Here is a 23,036-nt window from a genome sequence, read left to right on the forward strand (position 1 = left end):
CGAAAATATAAAAAAGTGACACAGTATAGTACGTTGAAAAATACTGCAAAAAAACTACATAGTATAGTATAATGTAGTATGTGGACATTTGAACAATGGAGACTAACATTAATAGCAAAACAAGCTGCACTACACAGAGGGTGCAGCAGGTGGAGGTGCATAACAGCACATGATGCAGCAGTTGAGGACAGAGCAGGGAATAATGGCAGTATTTTTCATGCACACATTACTCTATATAATGAGTCTCTCAAACAACTGTTGCCATTTGTATAGTGCTCTCCACAGTGGGGACAACAAGTGTGCTGAACTCAATACCTCTGAGTCACGAGGCTCTGCTTTCTGCTGCAGACTTCATTAGTAATTGATTGTCTCGTGGTAAGTGTGTCTGGCAGCAAAAGCATATGTGTGTTTGTTGTCTTTATCTTTGCTCACACTTACAATTAAAACCTACATGGAACATATGCAAGAAGTATGTATGGGGAGCTTTTACTTTTAAACAGAGAAATTAGAAATACTTAAGTAATGTGCTAGAGGACATCAAAAGAATAAACTATAAGGGCCGTCAGTTATGTTTGATCGTGGAGGCCCAGCATGTCCGTCATGGATCGGCCCTCTGTTGTGAATGTGTAGGTGCCGAGTTGTGCCTGTCAAAACAGCTGGCAGCCGGTCACGCTGCTCGCTTATCCTGACAGGATCTTTTTCATCCAGAAACACGACTCTCATCCAGCAATGATTCATTCAAACAATGTGCTGTCAGCAAGCCAGAGGCTCACTCGTGCATTCAATATGTGATCCAGCCATTGTCTTGGAACAGCCCAAATGTTGATATGACTTATCATCATGCAGTATACATTCATTCATGTGTATACAACTAATTTGTATATTTTGGCTTGTCTCATTGCACTGTTTGTCTAGCATCACTGTATAGAAGTTTAACATTTCTTATCTTCAAACAAAGAAAGGTATCAGAAAGTCTATAAAAACAGTTGAGGTAACGACTGAGTTATTCTCTAGTACAATTGCAGACTTGTTGGATGGTTTAAGTGACTTTACAACGTAAAACAAAACAGCAGTGTCATACAATATTGAAAAATAAGTGCATTGATTTAAGACATGAAGTAAAAACAAACACCAATTGCATGCAGCATAAAGGGTGTCCTATCATCAAATGCTACCAAAAATATGTGTACCAGTCAAATAAAAACTGGACATTGTCGCCCGCAGAACCTTCAAAGGACAGTAAGGCAAGCCCCCACCATTTAGGTCGTTTTATATTTCTATATATATATATATATATATATATATATATAGAAATATTCGTTATAGTTAGCTTAGTCAGGCGAATGTGGCTCAGTAGTAGTAGTAGTGTGCTCATATTCAGATCAGGAGAGCACTGGTTCAATCCCACCTTGACACCCACTGCAGTAAGCATGTCTCTGGGGAAGACTTCACCCCAAATTGCCAGAGTATTGAGTGTATGTAAGTCGCTTTGATTACAAGTAACATGTTATGTAATGTCAAGTTTCAAGGTCCTTCTCTCAGATTAAGTCTGTAATTCAAAGTTCATGCAGTGTCATTCCTGATAACTTTGAAGATCTTTTAAAATAAGCATCTTTACTAAACCTGCAGCACGCATCACAGCCATAACAACAACAAAGACGCAGAATTTTGAACGATCTCAACTTGCCATGAAGGTTAAGCTCCCATGTGTCAAGGTTAAAGGCAGATCCCATGTGTTGAGGTTAAAGAGACACAGTGTCCCTCTGGTCAGGGTGTCCTTTAGGGGATTAGCTGGTGTTGATCTTAAACTGACAGTTAATCAGACGTGGAATCAATTAAACAGCGTTCGGATCAGGTTGCTGCTCCACTGCTCTGGACGTTTTGTGCACCGCTGACCCCCGTGACTCAAACACACACACTGTCATGGCGGGCAGTCGGTGCCACGTTAACCACTGCGCCACTCTGGACCGCTCCCCCTGCGAGGTGACACTCAATTATGGATGACCATCATTAGAAACCAGAGCCGCCGGAACACAGGCTCGCCCAGACTGACACACACACAAACACTGTGATGGGCACGGCGATTATTCCCAGAGACACCCAAGACTATTGAAGTGCTAATGGAGTAACACCATCCATTTCATTACATAACCACTGCACCTGTAACCCCTGTGGCCTCCAGGTGACCAGCAGCATGCATTTTCCATATCGGTATCATTATTAGCAAATTGAAATCAGTGTCAAATTATGATGGTATCTGGAACTTGATGTTGGACGCATCTGCATATTCGTCCTTGTGTCTCGGCTATCATAATCCTTCATTTGTTCTATGAAAAAGTGAACACAAAGCACACATCTCTCATCAGTCAAATAATGACTGGGATTAAGCTGTAATAACAACAGGGCCATCAGATGACGGTCATACATACCAACACAGTCTCACGGCATTTCGTGTTATAGTCACGAAATTAATCTATTGATTCGTGTTCACCAACACGATTTCGCCATTTTTTTCGTGTCACACAGAACGATTTTAAAAGCAATGTAAATAATAACAAATTAGAAGGAAAAAGACATTTAAAAAAATACAGATTTAAGTATTCTGACACAGAACGATTTTAGAAGCAATGTATTTATATTGGTAGTATGTTTCGTGCCTGCACCAAATAATAACAAATTAGAAGGAAAAAAAGATGACATAAAATACAGATTTCAGTATTCTGAGGCTCTGAGCCCCATTTCTTTTCCTCACTGACGGCAAAAAAACTCAGACATTATACAATTTAAAATAAAAGGGATAGGGTTAGGCTTAGGGTAAGATATTGAGTAAGAACATGTTTTTATGAACCACACAGCTTCTGGTCTTCCAAGACCCGACCGGACAAAAAGACGTGTTGCAGGCACGAAACATACTACCAATAGAAATACATTGCATTTAAAATCGTTCTGTGTGACACGAAAAAAATGTGAAAATCGTGTTGGTGAACACGAATCAAGAGATTAAATTAATTTCGTGACTAATAACACGAAATGCCGTGAGACATACACACAAAAGAAGGTTTCAGCTTTCACTTTAATCTATGGCTATGTCAGTTTTCTCCATCCACATCTCTATTATCTCTAGTCATTTTAAGCCTGACAATGACTAAATGATCTCAAAAACACTGTATAGATTGCCCTGACATTTTATACAGACATAGTGTAGCCCACATGTCTTGCTCAGAATTCATTCCTTTCAATTTTATAATCGCAAAACCTTTCATCTAACACCACCATCAAGTAACTTTTTTCAAGTGGTTGAATACCTAGGATTATGAATACAAATAATGAAATACCTGCCAAAGTAGCAGTACTCTGTGTTTAGTGCTAACTAGCAATTGCTATAATGCTATAATGCTAAACGAAGATAGTACATATGATAAACAGCGAATGCATTGTTAGCATTAGCATGTTGATCTTGTATAGAAAGTCAGTTTGACACAAAATCATGGGACAATCAGGAGCTACGTATTGGTTTAGGAGTGTTCACATAAAACAACAATGAGGCTAACATCTTTAGCATTAGCTAGATTAGCATAGTTGTTGCTAATGTCTGTACTTTTGGTGGATTGGCTGTTTGGGGAGAAAAGTGTTGTCACATAAATGACAACACTTTCTCTTTGAACACAGCTTCCTGCTGTGTGAATACAACATCAAGGGGTGTACAGCAAGTGCACATACATACTTTTGAAAGAAGAACGTTGATTTACAATCCCATGTAAAGACAGAGAAAGTGTGTTCCCAGGCCTTTCTAATGAGTAACTAACTAAATCCCAAAATGACAAACATCAGAGGAAGCAGCGGACATGTCCAGGCATGTTAGTTTCTTTAACAAAGCCAAACCAATTTAAACACACAGATGCATGACTACCCTCTATTGACCACAACTGTCTGTATCTATAGCTTCTCACCAAACGGGGCATGACCATGGCTGAAACTTTAATGCAAGTACATTCTTACGCAATCAAAACTGAGGGAGGAAGAAACTGAGCCGAGTTACGTGGAGGGAAGATGTCAGCATAGCCAAAGGAGAGAGGTGAGAAAGGATCTTAGAATGAAAGAGTAGAAAATAGGTGGAGAAGTGTGCTGGGGTAAATAGTGATGCTGTTACAAGTTATTGAATCATCTTTTAAAATACATTTGAGTTGGTATAAGAAAACTGATTCAGGCTTCAGCCTCAAAAGAACAATGTTATAGTGCTGAAGATTTCAAGATTTAAAACGTTATTACTGGGATAAAGTCGACCCAGTACATATCATATGTCCCTTGTGAATTGCTTCCTCTATAAAGCCAGAAATGGATGGACGGGAAAGGAAAAAGCCTCAAAATAAAATGAGTTTTTGAGTCATTTAGGAGTACCTGTACCTGTCTCAAGACTTATGGATAGTTGCTTTAGAGAAGCAAATTGGGTCTTCCAGGTCTCTAAATGTGTGACAGGGACTCAAACTCAAGTCTTAGGACTTCCTTTTTGTGGCTTAAGTTTGACTGGAGTGCAAGTCTCAAGCCTTCCACTGTTTGAAATCTCTTCGTTTCTAGGACAACCGTATATAATTGGTTGATATTGAACTGACTCGCAAACTATGGATAGACTTTCACTTTGCTTTTGGCTCTGATTTGTTGGGGTCTTTCAGAGGTCAATACACAAACGTACGTGAATCCTTGGTCACACATTCAACCAGCTGTTGTCATAAGGAAACATGTTTTCAGAATCAGAAGCAGGTTTTAAGTCCATTTGATGATACTGTTACAAGATCATGCGCTTCTGGCGGAACAATGGTCACTGTAGCATGTGTACGCAACATTTCAGCAGCCATGGATACATCCTGATGTGCAACATGCATTATTAATCACTTTTCCATACCATGTTTGTCCAATTCTTACGTGCATGCACTATTCATATACAGTAAGAAGTGGTAGTAGATGCTGTTCAGACCAGGATTTTTTTAAAGAGCTACAGGTCACAGGACTACACAGATATTGCCTAAATTGGTTTTTGGATAAGAACAAGAGCCTTTGTATGTGGCTAGTTGACCATTAACCAGCCATTCTTGTTTAGTGTACTGCCATTGAGCAGTGTGAATGTGTTTGTCTGATACAGTATCAGAGATTACTGGTTCATATCACTGTTAAGTAGCAAGAAAGGTAACTGGAGTGGGGGATGTATCCACCTCAGTGGGTTCAATCTGTCCTCCTTGGACACACACACACACACACACACACACACACACACACACACACACACACACACACACACACACACACACACACACACACACACACACACACACACACACACACACACACACACACACACACACACACACACACACACACACACACACACACACACACACACACACACACACACACACACACACACACACACACACACACACACACACACACACACACACACACACACACACACACACACACAGTATCAGGTAACAGATACTCAATTTTTTAGCAGCTACGAAGAGCGTAGGAAAGCAGCAACCAGATTCCTCCACCTCTCTGCAGCACATCAGAATATTAATGATCCAGAGAAAGAAGAATGCAGAGACGATGGCGTGTGAGGGCTAAGATACTTGTCACAGATTTGGGGGGAAAGATTGTTTAAGATTAAATTAGTTTAGCAGGAGTATGACGAATCCCTTAGCAATCACATCGATACGCAGTAATCCAGTTAGGAATTAGCTTTGTGTAGTGAAAAGCATGACAAGTAAAAGATGGAAATTCAAAACTGTTGTTTTACTGTAGTAGGCCTAATAAAGTAAAAACTATTTTATTAAAAAGTGATACAATTTAATGAAACATTAAAAAATGGTTTCCAAGTTTAGGTAACTGCCATGATTTAACCTTGAAGCTATTTGGTTTGTGTCCATACCACAAAACACTATAAGAGTCATCCCAAGCAAAGAGTTTTGGTAATACTAATAAAATCCTGAATAGATATCCATCATCACAGAAATGTTTTAAATGTATCTGAATCAAAGTATTTGATCCATTATAAGCTAGCCTTTTTTTTCTAATGCTGCCAATGTCATATTAAATAAAAGGAATTTACCTGACCACAGAGAAATTAATACATAATAGATGCTATGATTAGTTAGTCAGTCAGGACTCATTACCCCCGCTAAGAATGTTTGCTTTCATTTGGGCTTATTGGTCTGATTTTCATTAATTTGTTGGAAGGGTAAAGCATTGGCCAAAGAAGAAACCTTTAAATCTTTGAGCAGATTTGAATCAGGGAGAGGACACACACATTGTGTTTAACTTATGGAAACAGTCTTGGTGGAGGTCCGTGCTCTTTGAGTGGCGTTATGTCATTGGTTAAAGAACATATTAACAAATCACTGCAGTTGAATGTTAGCTTGCACTAACACTGTTACATTTGCAGAAATGTTGATTAATGTGCATTTTTTTAGGTAATGAAGCCTTTAATGAAAACTGGGAACATTTCTAGTCTGGTGGTCAATATATCATTAAAATATCCAATGTGTGTATGTTTGGTCATATTGTGAGGAAGTTGATATCCCAGTTGAGCATAAAAGGTAGAGAAAGAAAACAAACCCCTGTTTTCAACTTGAGGAACTTTGCAAAAAACCAGCAATGAAAACGGTTACAGTAGAATTGACACTTTTTTTACTTTGACTTTCAATGTCAGTACAAAAATGGGTTCAGGAACAGTGAATACAAATAGATCCATATGTCTACATTAAACATGAAATGGTTTAGACCAGGGGTGTCAAACTCAAGGCCCACTTTATTTTATGTTGCCCGCAAGAACTCTGAAAGAATATAATACGTTTATATGCCGCTTTACAGAAGCACGTTGCCCATAAACTACATGTCCCACAATGCATCTCATTGTGTGACATGCGCACTGAAGATACTTGCAATTATTTGCAGTTGACTTCTGCTTTCAGACGTAGTTAATTATGAAGTTATTACCCTATAATAATCCAAAGCAGGGGCTATAATGTAATACAATACATAATTGTATACATATTATATATTTATATATATATATATATATATATAGTCTTAAAGTTACAACTGGCCCTTTGAGTTCAACCATAATGCTGATGTGGCCCGTGATGAAATTTAGTTTGACACCCCTGGTTTAGACCAAATGGCTCGACCTAAGCCTTTTAAACAAAGGTAACATTAAAATGAAAGAGCTTAAAGGTAAAATGTTTGGCACTGCAGCATATAAAACACTCAAACTGTATGTGGTGTTTGGTTGGGAGTCCTGTTTGTGAGCAAGGCATGAATGGAACAGTGAAGAATTTAGCTTTAGCATATCTTTTTAGCTGCCATCTACACCTGTTTCTGCTACCCTACCTCTACTCAGTATTTCCTAACTTCCATCCCTTATCCATCTTTTCTTTCATTCACCTTTATGTTGCTAGTATTTCAACACAGGTCAGTATTTCTAATCTATTATCTAAACATGTCACTAACCTCAGTACTAACTTCTCTTCTCGCTGCACCATTTCCTGGCCACTATCACTGCCTTTCTATCGCATATCTGTCTCAGTAGTCCATGCTGTTTAGCTGGTTCTTCCTATCCGTCTTCCCCTGAAGGGCTGCAGGGAGCAGTGGCAGGTTCAGGTCTGCCACCCGCCGCTGGAGAGATGATCGTAACTGAACTGAGTTCCTCTTCAGCCCTCCTCCTGCCGTCCCTCTGTCTCCTGCGCCTCCTGCTGCTGCTGACAGATCTTTTCTCTTGCCCCTCTCCTGCCTGAGGCTCTTAATAACCAAAGTATGTTGTCTCTGTGAAGGGAAGGCGGGAGGTTTGGACCCGTTCACCAGAAGTCCTGGGGGTCCGGGTCGGGTCAACCCTACCCACGTCATCTTCCTGCCTCGTCCGTCTTTCAGCCCCACGTTGCGCAGGCGGGGCAGTTGGGCAGATGTGGACGTGGATGTTGTCTCCATGGTACTCAGTTGGTCTTTGTCTGTCTTTGTGGGGTGTGTGTCCGCCTCCAGGAGCATTCTGGGAGAGATGCCGTTCTTCTCTGAGGAATAAAATGTCTGCAGCTTCTCTAGACGCTCGTTGATGGTCAGGTGATGGGAGTGGTCGTCCTGGTGGCGGTTGTTGTGGAAGCAGTCTGACCCGGGGTCTGCCGCCCCGTCCGATTGAGTTGTCCTGAGCAGGTGTGTGTGTCGAATCGGCCTCGACGTGCTGCCGTCTCTGATTGGCTCGGCCGGTAAAGGGACTTGGCAAGGGGCGGATTCACAGAGTTGCGATGCAGAGGTTTTAGGAGGAGAAAGACGGACAAGTTCCCTGTCCCCGAACACAGACACTAGAACAAACAAACAAACAAACAAACAAACAAACAGATACAGCATGTCACACACTGTACCCAGGATATGTGCTGCTTCTATTCTATATTATTCTATACATACTGACCTTCAGGAAACAGCATCTCTCTCGTGTCTAAGCTGATGGCGATCTCCTCAGCAGTGGCCCCGTCCTCTGTGCACAGGGGGCCAGGGGAGGGAAGGCGGGGGGGTATTGAGGGGGAGACAGAGTGAGGAAGCTGGGGTAGGGATGGGGAAGGGGGACGGTTTTCTGCGTCCTCTCGGCGGCCCTTTCTAAGCAAGTCCTCAGGCCTCTTCCTGTTGATGTGATATTCTGTCGTCTGTTGGGCTTTCAAAGGCCGGCTGGACGGCTTTGAGCTTTTCTCGTTGGTCTGTTCATTCTAAAACAATAAGTGATCAGTTGTTAAAAGGCCCAAGAAAGTTTTGACAAAAGACATCCCATAGTCTTGGAAAGTTGCCTGAAGATTAAGAGTTTAATTTAATTACACTTGTGTATTTGATTCGATTGTTGATGGTATTTTACTTTGATATTGTATGAGCTACCTCTAAGTTTATCTGTAATAAACATCAGTGATTTAGAACATTGTATTGGGCGGCATCTTACTACCAGAACATGGGAGCTGTAGCTTATTTTCAATCCTACATCTATCTTCCCGCTCCGTTAAATACTGACTTGTGCAACAAATAAGAATTCCTCAAAATAATAAATGTTTTCCTCCTATTTGAGGTACATTTTTGAGAAATTCTACAAGCCTAGCTATTTCAAGGATTTTTCTTTGGTAAATGAAATATGTATGACTCTTTAAAAAAACGATATATTTAGGTTTTCATAGGACCAAAATTGGAGTTTGTTTATGTTTATGTTTATTTAGGATCCCCATTAGCTTTTGCTCTTGACAAAAGCTACTCTTCCTGGGGTCCGACACTTAAAACAATACAACAACAATACAACAATACTCAACACAACAACATTCAAGACACAAGTCCTGACATCATTAACAACATCTCCAACATCATCAACAATCTCATCCACTTTCAACATCAAACTCAGCCAAGGATGAGTGCACAAGACACCCAACAGTACAAAGCATGAAATAAGATTCAATTAGGGTTCACAATTCACAAGGGGTACATGCTCATTAGTAGATGGCACTTCAATCTCTTCTTGAAAGAGGCTCTGGGCTCTATTTCAGCAAAGTGGTTTGGCAATGAGTTCCATTCCATTATAGCTCTAAGTCACAGAAGATTTCAGAAGATTGGTCCTGGGTTTAGGTGCCAGTAGATGGCCTGATGTAGCTTGTCTAGTCTTTTGGTCATGCTCGTCTCTTGTTTAAACTATTTGATCATACAAATAGAGCTAATCTGGCAGCCTTGTTTTGAGCTATTTGTAATTTCTGTATATGTGTTTTTGCTGCTGGTGACCATGACCAGTTTGTGCCACAAACACAGAAAGGGAGGCCAGAAATGATTTAGAGAAGGAATTATAACATTTATTACATCTCTATTTCAAACACAAAATACCACTTTACTTTTTAACTTTGGTCTCCGTACACGCTTGTACTGTATAGTTTTTCATTTTCCATTTTTTTATATGCTAATAATTGTTTTACTATAAACCAACCAATCAAATGTGAACAGGTGTTTATTTTACTACTTTCTACTTTTGGGATTGTTATTGGAAATCCTTATCCTTTAATAGAATAATATCACATCAATATAGCATATCTATAAATGATCATTGCATATATTTCAATGACATTACCTGAGTCTTTGAGTCAGCGTTATGCTTCTCTCTCCATGTATTCTTGCTTGGAAGACTCCAGTCATTATTCTCTAGTTTCTGAAAATCAATCATTTTAAGCTGTTAAAACTTCACAACATCTTTCTTATTATTTAATATATGTTTATGCATATAATTTAAAAAAAATGTCACCTTGGCCTTTGTTCCCTTCTGGCTCCTGCTGAGCTTGTGGAGCAGCAGGTGATAGGAGGCCATGATGGCGGAGGGTCTGTTGATGGTGAGTGTGTGTATGATTTCAGAGAGGGAGTAGCCCAGCGTGTCCGTCATGTATCCCAGCACAGACGAGTTAAGATCCTCTGGACCCAACCTGGGAAATAACAAGAGAGGCGGATGGAAAAACCGTAACAAACATCAAATGTGAAGAGTGAAGCAGAGAGAGAAATGTGATAGTCATTAAGAGTTTGTTGGTTCTGAAAAGTACGAGCAGTAACTGAAGGATTTGGTGTTAACGATTTTCAAATGTGAGCAGAACAGAGCAGCGCTTCATTCATGTGGATTCAAGAAGATGTTATTGCCAAGAGGAGCGATACATGATTGCATTTCCACACTGCGTAAAGTGATAAAAGCTTTTTAGTCATGCTCTAACACACGAAGCTGTTACTCTACTGACCACAAAAACGTTCACTTTGTTCGAAAAATCGCAGTGATTTCCCCCTCTGTTTCCCACATTGTAATGTTTGCTGCAGAACAGTCTTACTTTGCCCTCATGTTGCAAACAGATATACTATAGCAAATCGGAAAGTATAAAAGGGATTAACATACTTTTTTTTTAAGGAATATGAAAGTCAAACATTACCTATTTTCTAATATTTAGATGGGTTTAAAAAATAGGATATAGATTTTGAATATAAAAAGGTAGATTTTGAAGTCCGAGAGTAGATACCTGTTTTTATGAGTGAGTGTGTGTAGTGGTTTCTTGGCGTATCCCTCGTTGATCCACCTCTCCTCCATCGCAGCTCTGACACTGGGTCTCTTCGCTGGGTCTGGCTCCAGGAGAGACAACACAAACGCCACCGCACCTGAATCAGGGGCAATGATAAAGCAGTGTATTGTTTGTTTACCTAGTTTTCAGGATTTTAAATTAATCTGTTTCAGCATTTAGCTTGGTGCAAGTTCAAATGTTCCTGGAAAATACAGAGATGTTTAGCCTCCAGCCTGTAACATGTGCTGTTACAGTTAACTCTTACATCATTTTTGTAATTAAAAAAGGGAAACATGCCGAGCTCTCCAGCATCAAACAGGTTGTGGAGACCAGAAACCAAGCTCAAAGTAGGTTCACTTACATTCAACAGGTTTAATTTCAGATTATAAAGCTATTATCATCGATCCTAATTAGCATAAATAACCATGTAATTACAAAGTTAACAGTTCTTAGCATTTACCCTGGGTTGCTTACATGAGCATCAGTCAAATCTGCATAATAACAGTATTTTAGGCTCAAACGCCTGGAATAGCTTCTGCTAAAGGGACTGAACTTAAAATAATGAAGTGATTCCCTATAGTATTCACCAACTCACTTACGCCCCTTGTGTCCTGCTCGTCGGGAGCAGTGGTGGGCTAAAGAGCCCTATTTCATTCACACTTAAGTTGTGTATTTTCCAGCCTGGCCAGAAGGGACCCACCTTACTTAAAGGGGACCTATCATGCAAAATGCACTTTTGTACGTCTTTTATACATGAATATGTGTCCCCGGTGTTCCAGGGAACTCACCAAGTGTCAGAAAACACAACCCTCTCTATTTTCCTCCATACCCAAATCTCTAAAAAAGGGGCTGCAACGGATCTGATAAAAACTGATCCAGATTTGAACACTGTCCTGACGTCAGGACAGTGGCGCTACGGCTATTGGGCCAACTCCACCAATCAGGAGGAGACAGCCACGGCCATTGCCATTCGAAAGTGCTGGAGACACTGTAGTACATATGCCAGGCCTGTAGGTGGTGCTGTTCTCACTGAATCAGCCCTTGCAAAAACAGGGGTAAAAAAGTACAAATTGAGCGAAATGAGGCATGGCTAAAATGCATGATCTGTTTGGTATTTTGAAAGAAAAAAAGTATGAATATGCCTTATATACTGTAGGTATGGTCCTACACTATATTATTATAATATAGCATGATAGGTCCACTTTAAAGAGCCAATGTTTCTGACTGATGTCACTCATTGTCACTTCACTGAAACTGTATCAGAGACAACAGAGAGGTAGGATTTCCCTTCAGCACAACCAATTCAAGCTGTCAGCCTGGGACATAGAGCTGTCCTGTGACAGCCAAGCGACGCCGGTAGTTTGACTCCAGATGGGGATTCCTGATAAACTCCACTATTTGGAGGTGCAGGTTGATGGCCTCATTCACTGATATACATAAGCCAAGACTGCTCCCATCACTTTGCTACTATCAGCTGTCTCAGTTCTGTTCAACTCAGTTTGTTTGAACTGATAGGATCTAGTTAAGTACTAGTATGTTGTTGCTCTTAAACTGGGTATAATAGTTAGTGAACACACTTAGTTTGTCTGCATTGATACAAGTTTAAAAAAATGGTTAAAGAAAACTTATAGTAGAAAATATATATTTTTTAAATCTCCAAAAAATACAAAAAAAAGACCCGTGGCAGCGATACAGCAACTAATCCGATCTTGTCACAGTTTCAGAGCTTTAGAGCTGTGCCGGTTTTCCCCACAGTAACAGGAGCTATGTTTGTTTGCGGTGACATGGCGCCATGACACAGTGTAATGGAGTGACTATGTGTGAGAGAGACAGAGAAACAGAGACACTAAGGCCAAGTGGAAGAAGGGAGAAATAACTGAAACATTTTTTCCATCCGATTCTCCGTGTCATGACTGGTCTGTGGTCTGTGGAGAGAAAACAGTTTTATGTTCGCAAAGAGTCATTTACAAAAGCTCAAGTGCTGACCGTGTAACGGAGTGAGACGCATCCAAATGGAAATCCAATCAGTTTAGAGAACATCTCTCATTTAGTCTTTGAAATTAGGGAAATATATTTTTGCTAATTTAACCACATTATGACCATGTCCATATTTAAAAGTACTTCTCTGTAGTTTAGTTTTGAATAATGTAATTCTGGAAATTAATTAATGTAATTATATTTATCCAATTGAATTCACTGGCTATGGTATCAAGGCCTCATAACAAATCCTAATGAGTTGAAAAAGATATTGAAAAAAAAAATATGAACAAATAATTTGAATACTCTCTTAAAATATTAAGTCATAAATGCAAATGAAACTCTCAGATGGTCATATATTTCTAAAATCTTTCTTTTAAATGTACCACTTTATTCTCAGAGACTTTGTTAACGTTTTTTTCTTAAATGTATCGAAATTCAGATTTCTTTTCTGAATATTACCACCTTCCCCAGTTCAAAATACAGATTTTTTTGTAAAATTATGAATAATTCTAATTATTAATATAGCAAATAATAACAATGTCCTTAACCAACCGTTATACATTTGCAAACAGAAAGACTTGGTGTATATACAGTCTTTCTTTCAATGAAGAAGCCACTCAGGTGAAGAGTGGTGGTACCTTTGCTGACGTCACTGGGGATGCTGCTGATCTCTCCGTTGACCATCTTCTGGTGCAGCTGCTTGATGTTAAAAGGCTCAACAGTGAAGGGCAGAGTCCCGGTCAGCATGGCAAACATACTCACACCTCTGCACACGAGAAAAATTGGAAAAAAAAAGGACACGTTTACAAAATGCATACACTGAAATGCATTTCTTTCAAACAGCAAGTAACACCACAGAAAATACTTCTACACTTGAAAGCAGGCCATCTTACACACCGAGACGTTGTCACTTACACGGACCAGACGTCCACTTTGGGTCCATACTTCCTGTGAGCCAGCAGCTCAGGGGCCGCGTAGGCAGGACTTCCACACTGCGTGTTGAGGAGCTCCAGAGAAAGGGATTCAGCCTTCAGAGAATTACTCAGGCCAAAGTCTGCATGAAACATCATCATTTTAACAGATGCACTAGATAGCTAATACACAGTCAACCATGCTTGTTTGTCCAACACTTTGCATCAGTGCACCAGTACACATACCAACGATCTTTATGTTGTTATGTTCGTCCAGCAGGAAGTTTTCAATCTTTAAATCTCTGCAGAAGAAAAGAAGAGAAAGAGCTGTTTAGTCACAAAGGAAAACTGTGGTTCACTGTAGTATTTTCATGAGCTCCGTCCTTAATCCTACAGGAATTTTTAAGGGTGTTTTTTTCCCCTTAAAGTACTTCAAAAGACAGACACTATGGTGGTTGTTCAATTTCAGAATTCTGGCAGTGTGTGTTTGGCCGTTTTTCTGCTGATTTATAGACTTTAAAATGAGATGGGACCTTCATATTTTATGTTTGAAAGGAAATCTCAAGCTAAATAAAATGTGGGTAGGGCTCGGGATGAACAGTTAATTTGGGGGACTCATTTGTTTTGGACTCCTAAAAACTCAACTCCCACTGACTTACATTTTCAGACCGCTCTTCTTGACATCCTAGCTCTTCCCTACCACAGTAATCTCTCTGTGTTCACCTGGGAAAGTTGCCTCACTCCCCTAAAAAGGACCCCAGCCCCGCCGCCAATCACATAGCCAGCTCTAAAACTCCCAAGCTAAATGAAAATCTGCGGTTAGGAGAGAGAGAGATCCCCTATAAAACACAGCCTGGGAATCAGCCATGTTCCTTTCATCTGCCCTCATCTAACCAACAGACACTCGGGGTCCCGCAAAAATCCAGAAAACACTGCTCTCACAACCCGAATAAAGTTCAAAGACAGACGGAGGAAGAAAGAGGGAAAAAGGGTGAAAGCGGACATTGTCATAAAGGAGAAAATGTATGCGGTAAACCTTATGGATGTGGGTGGTAGGAGGTGCATTTAAGTGCAAATTTCCATTTATTTCCAGTTTAATCATCTCTGTGGTGGAGAATGTGAGCGCGAGAGTGTGTGTGTGTGAGCATGTGTGTGTGACAGAGAGAGGTGTGATTGAAGGATCGGGAGGGCCATCGTTAAGGGACTTCATTAGAGAGGAAGTCCATGATGTTGTGATGATGTGTGAATCATGGCGCCGGCGCAGGATGATGAGGTCATTGCCTGGTAATCACATTCCCACCTTCAGAGGAGCCAAGGTCTTAAACCAAAGCACAGAGCTGAGCGGAGTGTGTGTGGTTGCACTGTGACTATGTTAGTGTGTGTATGTTTGTGCGTGTGTGGGAGTATTGGGTCTCTTACACCTAGACATGCTAAAATGTCACTGAAATATCACTTTCAGCTCCCACACTGCACTGCGCCATGTGCTGCCTTCCTTGCAGCGTTTCCGCCTTTGTAGGCTGTTAATGCCCTGCAAACTACTTTGTATGTGTGCGATCATGTGTGTGTGTGTGCCTCATGATTTGCTGGCTGTAACACTAGCTCAGTAAACATGGTTTGGTCGATTGCATGCCAAAAGATGTCCAGACTGTGCTTAGGTTGCTACAAAAGTGAGTTGTTTTTTCCAAGTATTAATTAATGTTACCATTGTTTCAAGAGCATAGCTACCAGCTTCACATGGAAATATAGTAATTTCAAAGTTGATGGGACAATGATTCATTCAGCCTAGATGATCAGACATAAAACGTTTTAAATGTAGGCAAAGTTTCGACTTAAAATCTGCTGACATGCAAGTTACTTTAGGAATGGTTTAACATTTCCAGTAGTAACGTATGTGCTTACTTAACACATGTAATAGTAGATTGATACCACTTTTTGGCTTTATTCAAATACGACCACTACAGCATTTCCTTACCCACTTCTATGTAACGTGCATAGGACAAATAGTTTCATCACGCCATCTAGACATTTACTCACAAACTGCTCAAACTAAGATAGAGGTTATTTTGTATTTAGTATCAGATATAGCCTTGTCTATACTACAAAACAGTACACATGCTCATCAGGGACTGTTTAAAAAAAACAAACAGATAATAAACATCAGACTCAAAATGTACAAATTACGAAATAAAAAAAGGAAATGGGATTGTCATTACGACAAGGCTTTCGCTGGAGCTTCCAAAACTTGCTGATAAGAAGTCATGGTTACGAAAAGTTACTACAGTTCCTGTTTCTGCCAGACAGAGAAGTTTGTCCCGAAGCATGTCGCCATATTTCTACACTGATAAAAACGATTTAAAAAAAAATTCAAAATAGCAGAGAAACATGCATTCTTGTTCTCAGGAGGGGACATTGACAGAGGATTATTGGAAAAGTACACAGTAAGTACTTCATAGTACTTGTGGGGGTAGTTTCACTAGTACTGAGTCCAACAGGATCAATCTCACGAAGAACTAATGGCAACAAAAAATAATTCCCTCATCAAACTTAGCAGAAGTGGCTTGATTTTGTTCTCAGCACGGGACTTTGACAGAGTATTTTCTCAAAAAATACACAGTAAAAGTACTTCATTTCATTTCTAATTTCTGGTAGAAGTCAAACTAGTACCAAGTCCAGTCCTAGCTACTTTAGCTTGATTTTCATTTCAAACCTTTATTTATCCAGGTGTATCCCTTGAGATCATTGATCTCTTTTTCAAGGGAGACCTGATAGATAGCCATGGCTTCCCCACCCTCGGGTGCTATTTCCTGCTCTATCTGTCTCATGTTTGGTTACTTCCCTACCTCCTTTACTGGTACCGATAGGCCTACATGTGTTAAATGTAGTATAGTTGCTAGGTTGGAGGTGGGAATCATAGCCATAGAAGCCCGGCTCCGCATTTTAGAAAGTAACTCAGCTACAGTAAAACCCATGTTAGTCGGTGCGGACCGGTAAGAGGTAGCTCTTATTAACCGTCCCCCGGCAACTCCCGAGCAGCCGGGAGACTGGGTGACTGTTCAGAAGGGGCATAACGCGAGACCCGCAGGTCCCCACCAACCAGTTCACTTATCTAACAGATTTTCCCCACTCAGCGAGACACCCGCTGAGAAGCCAACTCTGGTTATTGGTAGCTCTATTCTGATATACTTGAATTTAGAGACCGAAGCCTCCACAGTCACATGCATTCCGGGGGCCAGAGCGGGCGACGTTGAGGCGCATCTTAAACTGCTGGCTACCCTAGATTCCACCGGGTCCGTCTGCGTCGCGTTACGGCCGCGTTACGGCTGCGGGCAGGAAGTGGACCGGTCAGAGCATCCAGTCAATCCCCAAAATAAACTAATTTTGCAGACCCTATCCCTCCGTAGTCTTTCAAGTAGGAGGAGAAATGCCAGCGTTCTCCTCCGGTTTACAGGCACTGTGTAAATTATATATATAGAATAATTATGATGATGAATGCATTTTTTTACCTCTAAAATACAGCAACACATCTTTGATTCATGTCGTTTATAACTGGAATATTACAATTATTATTAGATGCACGTTTCTACTATGCATTGTTGTCTAAGAAAACATATGCCTGTACGTGTTTCTATGCTCTGTTGTTTCAACATTGTTTATGAAGAGTATGTGTGAGGGATACATTGTTAAATGGTGGAAATATTGCTGTGAATTCATAGTTGCAACGATGTATGCTAACCGCTAGCCTTCCAATGTAATTTCCCATAGGGGTTAGCATGAAGCTAACACATCGTTTATTATATGGTTGTTAACACATGCTGGAAATGTATGATATGTTAAATTATTGCTATGCTTGAGATGAATGTACATTTTCTTGTGTGTCCAGTTTTACAGTGCTTTCTGAGTAAAACTTTAAAACGGAACTTCTGAAGCAGAGTTTTTCTTGGGAACCTGTTGTCTGTCTGCCCAGCTACGGGAGCGGGGCAGAATAGTGTTGTTTAAAAGTGTCTAATGTTTCATGTTTTGTAGTAGCCTTAGTGTGAAACAGTTTTATTGAATAAGAATTGCATTTGATGATACTTAATAATTATATTGAAATATTACCTACATATTTATTAAATAAAAGATAAAAATAGCAAGTAAAAACAACCTGAAAAGCCAAATATGTTTTACTGGAGATTTGTAATAAGATGCAAATGTAATCTTAAGTAAAATCTACTATACAATAGTAAGTAACATGTACTTACAAAAACTGAGTGTGACAGTAAAGTTTACTTGAGTGCCTTTAGTAACAAACACTTCTTAACTGTAAGTAGAAGCTACTTGAAATATACGTTGTTAAATTACTTAGGTTTTCTGAGTGCGTTTTCTTACCTCGATTTTCCTAAGTAAATCTTACTCCCTGTTTTTTTCAGTGTACCCTACTCCTAAAGAAGGGAGAACTTTGTTTAGCTAACCGAAAATTAAACGTTATTCTGTCACGGATTTGGAAAGTGTAGGGCCAAATTGGATTTGGACCCCTATATTTTTGTATGGTTAATACTGTATTTATGTTTTTAGGGTAAATACGTCCACTATCAAATAATTTATTGGATACGCGCAGCAACTTCAGAGCCTCCAGGAAACCACAGAAAAAAGCATACTTCACAAAGTGTCCAAATGTTCTTTGAAATCAAGCTTTCTGGTGGAAATAGATTGTGTGTCACCTGTGTACGACGCCGTGTTTGTGCAGGTGATCCACTGCAGAGAGGATCTGACGGGTGTAGCGCCGCACCTCCCTCTCATCCAGCCGCTTCCGCTCACAGATCTTGTCCATCAGGTCTCCTCCAGCACACAGCTCCATGGCCATGTAGTAGCTGTTCTCCGTCTCCAGGGTCTTACAAACACACAAGCTATGTTTAACAGTGCCATGTGTAATAACATTTATATAACCGCCTACAAATAATATAATCCATGCTAAATTGGCCTACAGGTGTATGTAATTTAAGACCCAATCATTGCTTTATTAGGACTGTTAAAATCATTCTGAATTTATGTGTTTTGAGTTTTCTACCTCCAGCAGGACCACGATGTGAGGATGTCGGATCATCTGATGGATCCGAGGTTCTCTCTTCATGTTCTTCAGCACGTACGAGTCCTGCCGCGCTTTCTTCTTGTCGATCACCTTAATGGCCACCTGAACACAAACACTCAAACGGTTTGTGTTTTTTCTTCAGTCGTTGCTCCTTTAAAAAAAAAAAAAAAGTTGATCTCCAAATTGGGTCATCTACATGTTCATTTGTCAACAGAACCACAGTCCTCTACACCAATTAGATAGATGTTTCAGTAGTTGTAGCTTAGGAGCTCTTTTCAAAGGCCAAAAGCCACCGTTTAACATCTAAATGGAACTTTAACCAATATCACTCCATACATAATTAAAACGTAAGCTATATTTAACAAGGTAACAAGCTATCAAGATAAGGAACTGGAGAGAAATTGGTACTTATAGCACTTTAGAGTTCGAATGAAGCAAACGGTAAACATAATGCCCTGGGTAACTGAGAAAAATTTCGAATCAATATATTGCATTGTGAGATAACTAGGAAGTCTAATCCTATCATTTATTGTTCTTAGCAGTGCGAGTTTAAAGGCTTTGGTCATCTTGGCAATGTGTGGTCATCCCATATCCATTCAAGATGATGAGTGGAAAAGGCATTTGGACGGGCATTATAATTCCTGAAGGTGATATTGATATTTTGAAAATTATTAAGCTCCTTTGACAAAAGGATTTTACGGACCTTTTGTAATTTACAGTAAATTGTTGGTAAAAACGACAGGACCTTTCAGTTTATTTCAATTGTATATTCCTTTAATAATGCCTTAACAGTAAATATTTGGTGTTGAAACTAATTTAACTTAAATTTAGATTATAATTCATTATGATTCTAAGGTCTACTTTGTTTGCGTTCTTCACCTCCACAGCTCTTGTATCAGGAGAGGGTAATGAGGGTTAAGAGGAACAAATACCCCCAGAGATGAGTTTGGTCATTACTATGGCAACCAGGTCATGTACATATGAGCCGGGGTCAGGGACTCGGTGACCGGTGAAGGAAAGTTACACATACATTGAATCACCCACAGACACAAAAATGCAAACACACAGACACACACACAACCTGCCTCCACTTGACAATAAGTGCACGTCCATATAGTCTCTTTTTATTTGTTTGGACTTGGACATATTCAGGGCAATACTTTTGTATATTTTGTCTAAACAATTTGCATTAGTAACGTAATTATAACTATTGTTTATTTTGCAGTTGCTGCATCTATTAGCCATTATGTTTTATAGAAGTCCAGATATATTGAGCAGAAACGGTTCAACTTTGAATCGTCTTAAGCTATGCTGAGCAAATGTTTTGTTCCTGTACTGTATATGTAGAAGTAATTACTATGTTTTGTACACATAACAAGAATAATAATAGGCCACTGCCCTCTACAAACACAAGTGAGTATAATAATCAGTTACAAGTTGTAATCAAAACATTGTATGTGTGTGATCTGGTGCTGGCCATCCTTCTGGTCTGACACATGTCTCCTCACTCTTATTCTCTTACTCAGGGAAGAGAAAGCACAAACCTTTTCCCCCGTGCCGATGTGCAGCCCCTCCATCACTTTGGCAAACGACCCCTTGTTGATCATTTTCCCCACCAGGTAGGATCCCACCCGTTTGGAGTGGGGGAAGCTCCGCAGCAGCTCCCTGGGGACCTTCAGGAAGGGCAGCCGCTCCCGGCCCGGCCCCGCAGCTTCCCACTGGGACGCGTCGCCCCCTCCTTCTGCCACCATGTCCTCCGGAGCGGGCTTTAACGCTGCAGCTGGCATCCCTTACAGGGCCAGGACCCCATGTGGCCCTCTCTCAAGCGCACACAATCAAATCCAAAAACCGGACGGCCCACATAGAACACACATACTAACACACACAGAGAGAATACTGCTAAAAAATCCCTCGTCAGACGCAGGTGCCTTTCCTCGGACGCAGGTTTTTTGTCCTTCCACTCTCTGGTAAGTATATCCTTCAGTCCAAACGGTTTGATGAAGACTTGTCTCTTCCTCTTCCTCTTACCTTTTAACGAATGAAGGTGTCTCTTTCTCTTTCAGTCCAACTTTGTTGAATGCAACCCTGGATCTCTCTCCCCCTCTCGCTGCCAGTTAGTGGATGATTAACTGGTGTGTTCTCAGGTCAGCTCCAGTGATGAGGAAGACATTCTACACCGTAATTACTCACCCCCTCCTTTGCAAACACTAAAAGGTACACACAGATACTCACAGTTACACAGTAACTATTCAAACCCTTCACTTACTTGGGTTCTCCTTTAAAACTAGATTGTATCATTCAGTTTCTCACCAATACACTCAGGTAATTTTCTCCACTGTGAGCACAGATCAGGGTTGTTATATGACGCACTCATGTGTGAGAAGGACCGGGGAGAGGGATAAGTGTCCAGAAAATGAAGACTTTAAATCTTAAACATTTTGGCAGAAGATCATGATAGGGCATTTCACTAAAAAGCATTTTTTGCTCTCTCGCCGAGGGTTGGATGAGAAGATCGAAACCAGTCCTGCACACACACAATATGAAGCTACAGCCAGCAGCCGATAGCTTAGCACAAAGACTGGAAACAGCTAGTCTGGCTATGACCAAATCTAACAATTTGTGGCTAAAACTACTTGGGGACAAATTGTAGTTTTTATGAATTCAGTTCCGTAAGGATTAATTAAAACAAAACATAACATGTTAATTTGTGAGCTTCTAGCAGGTGAATTTTTAGTTTCATTTGGAGAAGGCTATGCTAGCTGTGACAAGGCTATGCTAGCTGTTTTTTAGCCGGTTAAAATTCCTCTTGCTTCTATTAAATTAATAGTCCATGTAGCTTCATATTTATTGTATAGACATGAGCGCTATGCATTTTCTTTGCTAACTCTAAATAAGAACTATTGATAAAAGCATATTTCCCAAAATGTTAAACTATCATTTTCCAATCTGGAATTGCATCCAAGTTAAATTGCTTTGTAAGCAAGCACATAATGAAAAATAAACTGATAAAAATATATAGGTGGGAGTGAAGTTAAATGTAATAAGCAACAGAGTGGGAAAAAGAGTTTTAGCATATTCTATAAAAAAAAATCCCAAAATAAAGGATTGCTTTTTACATCTTTCCCTCCACATACAACTCGACCTTCACTGTTGACCTCAGTAAGGTAGTTTGTCCCTTTGTCTGACCAGGCTCTCCTGGTCAAGGTCAACAACAGTGTGTGCAGCTAGAAGAGGGTTTCTGAGGATCCCTTTAGAAAGGCAGATCATGGCTGGCTTGATCAAATACAATCTGCCTCAAAGCCTGTACTAGTGTAAGTGTTTTTACTGGAATGTTGAATGTACATGATTATTTTAAGTTCAAACCAAATTTCAGGTGTTCAAGTTCTACTGAGGATATAATCTAATACCAGAGCGACAGATGTGTGTTATTATCAATGGAAAGCAGCAGTGAGGTTTTGTGCTGGTGAGTGATGGGCAGCATTGATGTGTGTCTCAGATTGCAGTGTGTCGCTGCTCGATTCTTCCTCACTCAGCTGATGAAAGGGGGGATAGAGCCTTATATCCGCCATGTAACCCAATATACTCGCACACTCTCATAACAACAAAAGCAAGCACACACAACCTTACACAACCTTTAACTGGGCGACTGTAGTAGCCAAGTGAAGCTTCTAGAGTTACCTTATTCTGTTTTAAACATGTTGATACTGTATAACTTGATTTGGAGCGCACACGCAGTTACAGCGGCCATGACAGTTTTCTTCTCTTTTGTGCGCACCGAGGCGCCGTTAAACTCACTGTAATAACAATCAAAACACTTTGTCGACCGCTTTCCTCCATTAAGGTGACCAAGCCAACATTTTAAAATCTTTTTATGAGATACAATCAGCGACATTAACCAACTCAAATTCAACCGGTCTACGCCATAACGGGAATAAAGACACATAAATCTGAAACACACCAACAGTTTTCCAGATTATTCTGAAATGA

General features: G+C 40.2%; 1 protein-coding gene across 1 annotated transcript; it reads right to left on the reverse strand.

Annotated features, from left to right (window-relative positions):
• Positions 1-7,164: 7,164 nt before the first annotated feature.
• On the reverse strand, positions 7,165-21,067 carry LOC117498523 (hormonally up-regulated neu tumor-associated kinase homolog). Its single transcript, XM_034150675.1, has 11 exons — positions 20,594-21,067; positions 19,029-19,151; positions 18,682-18,851; positions 14,228-14,283; positions 13,986-14,124; positions 13,709-13,836; positions 11,052-11,187; positions 10,301-10,475; positions 10,130-10,207; positions 8,456-8,747; positions 7,165-8,348 (listed from the first exon to the last, which is right to left on the reverse strand). Exons 1-11 carry the CDS (start codon positions 20,834-20,836, stop codon positions 7,579-7,581), a joined length of 2,310 nt encoding a protein of 769 aa, XP_034006566.1. The 5' UTR covers positions 20,837-21,067; the 3' UTR covers positions 7,165-7,578.
• Positions 21,068-23,036: the final 1,969 nt, after the last annotated feature.

The sequence above is a fragment of the Trematomus bernacchii genome, unplaced genomic scaffold (assembly GCF_902827165.1).
Source record: "Trematomus bernacchii unplaced genomic scaffold, fTreBer1.1, whole genome shotgun sequence".
Taxonomy (NCBI): domain Eukaryota; kingdom Metazoa; phylum Chordata; class Actinopteri; order Perciformes; family Nototheniidae; genus Trematomus; species Trematomus bernacchii.

Coding starts and splice junctions, on each gene's coding strand:
- LOC117498523 (XM_034150675.1), bottom strand. CDS start 20,836: ATGCCAGCTGCAGCGTTAAAGCCCGCTCCGGAGGACATGGTGGCAGAA. Junction 10,476..11,051: donor ACACTCACTCATAAAAACAG/GTATCTACTCTC, acceptor GTTATTTCCCAG/GTTGGGTCCAGAGGATCTTA. Junction 8,349..8,455: donor AGAGATGCTGTTTCCTGAAG/GTCAGTATGTAT, acceptor TGTTTGTTCTAG/TGTCTGTGTTCGGGGACAGG.